The sequence below is a fragment of the Marmota marmota genome, unplaced genomic scaffold (genome assembly GCF_001458135.2).
Source record: "Marmota marmota marmota unplaced genomic scaffold, marMar, whole genome shotgun sequence".
Taxonomy (NCBI): Eukaryota; Metazoa; Chordata; class Mammalia; order Rodentia; family Sciuridae; genus Marmota; species Marmota marmota.
In genome coordinates, this window is record NW_026000185.1 from 9,499,125 (window position 1) to 9,501,722 (window position 2,598).

The window sequence follows — 2,598 nt, forward strand, 5'->3', positions numbered from 1 at the left end:
AATCCTTGTACTCTTCTTGTCACAAACAGGGGGCAGTCTCTGTTAATTAAAGCCTGGAGCAGCAGCCAGAGTGAGTCTCCTTGGAGGACCAGAGTTAATGTCCTGGTGACAGCCAATCTTATAGAGATTGGAGGCAGATTCTGAAATGGACTTTTCTATCCATATTTTGTCTCTTTTCTCTACGGTAGTTTTTTTTTTTTACAAAATCAAATTTAGAAGTATCTTAAAATCCCCAATCCTTGCAGGAAGGTGCCTGGGACTGCTCTTCTACTGGGTCCCTGTAAATCATGTTTGCTGGGAGTTACCACAGGAAGGTGAGCGTGGATGGGGGCGGCAGGAGATTCCCAGATTAGCAACCAGAAGCTTGCATCCAGCCCTGGCTTTACCATTTTCTAGACAAAACTCTGAACCTCTCTGAGCCTCAGATTCCTGGACCCTAGGAGGCCTGCTGGAAGACCTCTTTGCAAACCTGACTTAGTACTGTGTAGATGTCTCCCAACCCTTTTGCATATGTCATGACTTCAGCAACTCCATCATTGGGATCCTAAATGGATGTGCTATGTACTCAAAAATATTTATGCTGAGGGACAGTTAGGCAGGAAAGACCCTTTCCATCACCAAGTTTATATCACAGTGTTTGGAGTCAGGCAAAAACCATAATATCAGGTAGATAAAGAATTTGGAGGCCTAGTCTAGGAAGGAACTACATGAAGTTGTTAGAACACAGACTTCCCATTTCTCGGGTCCAGTGCCAGCTCCAACACTCTTGCTGGGAAACCAGAACTATGCTGGGCAACCTGTTTAATTGCTTTGAGACTCAGTTTTTCCCCTTGTGCTGTTGGCCTGATAATGTTACCTAGCAGGTAGAGATCTAAATGAGATCCTTCATTCAGTGCTTCAGCAAGTATTTCATGGTTGTCTGCTATATGCACTAGGCGCTGCTCTAAGCTTCCATGAGGTGATTTTAGAAAAAGCAAGCTTGGGAGGGCATGTTGCAAGGGCTGAATAAATGTCAGCTATCATTAGCGCTCACACACCAATGCTTATGTTTGTAGGACTCACAGGGTGGCGGTTGGCATGGGTTGCCAATCATGGCAGACATGCCACAATGTCCTATTTTGGGGATCCTATTATAATGAATCTGATGATTTTGGATTAAACAATCTCACATCTTCCCCAGGTGAGGATGAGCTATAATAAATTCCATAACACACAGAGAGAGTCTTCCAGTGGCTGCTCTATTCCTGTATAGGCTCTATTGAGGTTGCCCTGGTGTGTGTTGGCCAATCTTTTTTTAAACATCAGAAGGTGGTGTTTCTTCAAAGGAAAGAGGCTATCAGCCAAACTCCCTTTCATTCCGAGAAAACTTACAATGGAGCACCAATAAATCTTACCACGCTTTCAGTTAAGGGGACCTTAACATACCATTTCACATGTGGCCCAACTTCTTGTTCCTTTGAAAATGCCCTGAGAAACCCATGGCTGCAGCCAAATGGGGAGGGTGATGGAAACATTTCCCTACAAATAGTCTAGCAGACTGCAAAGTGTATACTTAGTTAATGCAATTAAAAAACAAAACGCCGGGGCGTGTGGAGATCTAAATTTGGTGTAGCAGCTTTGGTACACATCCTGTTTTGGGGGCTACTGTAGTCAAATTCAAGCAGAGAGGAAGAAGTGGGAGAAATGGGAGAGGGCCGACGGATGGCTGGAATCCGCTTGGGGAGAGAGGGCAGATTTGGGAACGCGAAGAAGAGAGACTGGAAGCCAAGCCAGGCCGAACTCCGCAGCCCCCGGGTGAGGAAGCCCAGCGGGCTTGGTGGGGACAGGGGACAAACGATTCGGGAAATAACGAGCGAGCTGCAGGAACGGCAGGGTGGCTGAGGCTTGAGTCCCCAGGCCTTGCGCTGCGCCAGATCTGGGAGCGCAGAGGCGGCGCCGCGGTGTGCCCTCCTGTGGAGCTCAGAGAACGCGGCGGGGGCGAAGAGGGACCGAAAGCGCGAGGTCTGAGGGGTTGGGAGAGTTCCAAAGAAAGACCTTCCAGTTCACGCCGTTGCCTCGGCCTTGTCCGCTGTGCTTCTTTGACGAGTTCATCCCAAGCCCCTCTCCCGAGGAGTGCTTACCCCAACCCCGGAGGGGGGGCCCAGTGTAGGAGCTTGCCACCCCACCTTCCCAGCCCAGCCTTGGTCCTCGCCTCTGCCCAGGGACTTCAGCCATCCTAGTCGCGCGCCGGGTGGAGGGCATAACCCCAGGAAGGGCAAGGCAATTCCATACGCCTGGGAAGGGCGATCCTGAGCAGACTGCGCCTAGTCTGTTTTGGAGTGAAAGCCATCTAGTCTGTCCTCATTCTCCCCGAGTCACCCCTTTTCTGGTGGGCATATTCCAGCCGCAGATCCTGCGCATGAACCCCTGAAAAAGCCACCGGCAGGATCGCCTCTGTACCCTGGACAGGTCTGAGCCTCGCCTCCAAGAAGGCGCGGGAGGTCCCGCCACGGTCCTCCACCTGCCGGGAAATCCGAGCTGTTCTTCCAGTCTCGGCGGCTGCAGAGCTCGCTCCTCCCTGCTCGCCCGCCCGGTTCAGCTCTGCACGCCCCCCAACTC

General features: G+C 51.1%; 1 protein-coding gene across 1 annotated transcript in view; it reads left to right on the forward strand.

The window, feature by feature from the left end:
- Nucleotides 1–287: 287 nt before the first annotated feature.
- The window catches only part of Shisa9 (shisa family member 9), a 246,088-nt gene continuing 243,777 nt past the window's right edge, over nucleotides 288–2,598 (forward strand). The window contains exons 1-2 of the mRNA XM_048790065.1: nucleotides 288–314; nucleotides 1,616–1,794. Coding sequence (XP_048646022.1) covers nucleotides 288–314; nucleotides 1,616–1,794 — 206 coding nt within the window. The remainder of the gene's footprint in view (nucleotides 315–1,615; nucleotides 1,795–2,598) is intronic.